The sequence below is a fragment of the Nicotiana attenuata genome, chromosome 6 (genome assembly GCF_001879085.1).
Source record: "Nicotiana attenuata strain UT chromosome 6, NIATTr2, whole genome shotgun sequence".
Taxonomy (NCBI): domain Eukaryota; kingdom Viridiplantae; phylum Streptophyta; class Magnoliopsida; order Solanales; family Solanaceae; genus Nicotiana; species Nicotiana attenuata.
The window spans coordinates 6,351,716-6,353,868 of NC_031994.1; the positions used below are offsets into that span (position 1 = coordinate 6,351,716).

Consider the following 2,153-nt stretch of genomic DNA (forward strand, 5'->3'; position numbering starts at 1 on the left):
GATAGGTAGATTTGTATGATCAAACTTCTTTTGTGTGTCTGCTCAAAGTGTCTGTTCTCCGGTACTTCTTTAGCCTCAAAAACTCTCTTCACCATCCAGCAAGCTTGTTGTGGTATTGTCATGTTAGTGATCTGATGCCCTTTGATATGTGTGTATCCAGTGAATTCACAGCTTGTCCTGCTTGTGTACTGAGTCCCAACAAGTCTTTGCTATTGCTATTTTGTTCCAAAGTTTGAAGTTAGTGAGGTTAAGGTCACCCCCAGCTTTGGGCATGCAGACTTTATCCCAAGCAGCCAATGCTTTCAATATCATTGATCCCCGACCATATGTAGGACCTATAAAATGGTTCAATAAGCCTGATCACTTTTGTAGGTATTACAAATAATTGTGCCCACAAAGTTGTATGCCAAACATAACACTCTGTACTACCTGAGTTATCCCAACATAAGACAAGGTCTTAGCAGTCCAGAAGTAATTATGGCATATCATTTGTTCAATGAGGGACTGCCACTGAAGAACACTGAGCTTCTTGGTAGACAGTGGTACTCCAAGGTACTTGAAGGGCAATTCACCAACAGAGAAACCTAAATACTGCAGTATTTATTGTCTATGATCTGAAGTAACCCCTCCAAAATAGGCTTCACTCTTATTTAGATTTGCTTGTAGTCCAAAAGCTTGAGTAAACTGGTAGAACTTCTGTTGAATTGCATGCACTTATTTCAAATCCCCTCCAGCAAAAAGTAGCAGATCATTAGCAAAACTAAGGTGTGTAATCCCTAGCTTGGCACATCGAGGATGGTATTTGAACTCTTTAGCCATCTTGAGACTAGTCGCGCTTCTACTCAGATATTCCATTGCTATGGCAAATAGAAAGGGTAACATTAGATCATCTTACCTTAGTCACTTGGCAGCATTGAAGGCTATTGTTGGTTCTCCATTAACTATGATGGAGTAATTGACTGTTTGTATGCACTTCGTTACCCAAGAGATGAATAACAGAGGGAATCCCAATTCTGTCAAAACTTGCCTTAAATATGGTCATTCCACAGAGTTATAAGCTTTTTGCAAATCAATCTTGATCATGCATCGAGGAGGGATTTTCTTTCTAGAATATGCCTTCACCAACTCATGTGCTAAGATTATATTATCAACAATCTTCCTCACAGGTGCAAACCCTGCCTGAGCTTCACTGATAACTATGGTAATGACTCCTTGCATTCTTGATGCAAGGATCTTGGAACTAGTTTGTATAAGACAGTGCAGCAGGCAATTGGCCAGAATTCCTTGACAGTTTTTGGCTTGCTAGTCTTAGGAACCAATGTAAAATAGCAGTGCAATTGATAGCTATAAATAGTTTTTCAGCAGCAAAGAAATCCAGGACAGCTTCAATAGTCTCATCTTTGATAACTGGTCAAGTCTTCTTGTAAAACCATGCATCATACCCATCAACACCATGAGTCTTATCTTCTCCAATAGAGCATAGCCCTTCATAGATCTCTTCTTCAGTCACATCTTTACATAGGGAAATTATTTGTTGTTGTGTAAGGTTTGGACCTTTTTGCATCACCAGTTTATCTATAGCAGGAAGTGAATCAGCAGCGGACCCCATCAATGACTTGTAGAAAGCCACAATCTCCTCTTTGATGGCTTCAGAATCATTTAGCATGTTTCCAGCAATAGAAGTAAGTTCCAGAATTTGCTTTCTCTGGTTCCTTTCTTTCATAACAGTTGTAAAGTACTTTGTATTAGAATCACCTTATTTTATCCATCTTGCTCTAGCTTTTTGTTTCAAGGCTCCTTCTTCTAACAAGTCCCACTTCTCCAGATTTTGTATCAGCCCCTTATCTTCTAACAGTAGTTCATTAGAGCAATTGGTGGTTATGCTCCTATGGACCCTAGAAAGATCAATTCTGGCTTTCTCAATTTTCTTTCTTATAAATTTGTACTCTTCAATATTTAGTTTCCTAAGCACCGGCTTAAGTGTTTTCAGTTTCATCCAGATATTCTACATACTCTTGCTATGTAATCTCTGTTGCCATACTTGTTGAACAATGCTTAAGAAACTCTCATGCTCAGCCCACATATTGAAGAATTTAAAAGGAGTTTTCCTATTTCCTTGGCTAACAGTTAAACTTAGGCTCATAGGAGCATGG

The 2,153-nt window shown here is 38.9% G+C and overlaps 1 protein-coding gene across 1 annotated transcript; it reads right to left on the reverse strand.

Moving 5' to 3' along the window:
• On the reverse strand, window positions 1,039–1,723 carry LOC109227602. Its single transcript, XM_019392801.1, has 2 exons — window positions 1,443–1,723; window positions 1,039–1,240 (listed from the first exon to the last, which is right to left on the reverse strand). Exons 1-2 carry the CDS (start codon window positions 1,721–1,723, stop codon window positions 1,039–1,041), a joined length of 483 nt encoding a protein of 160 aa, XP_019248346.1.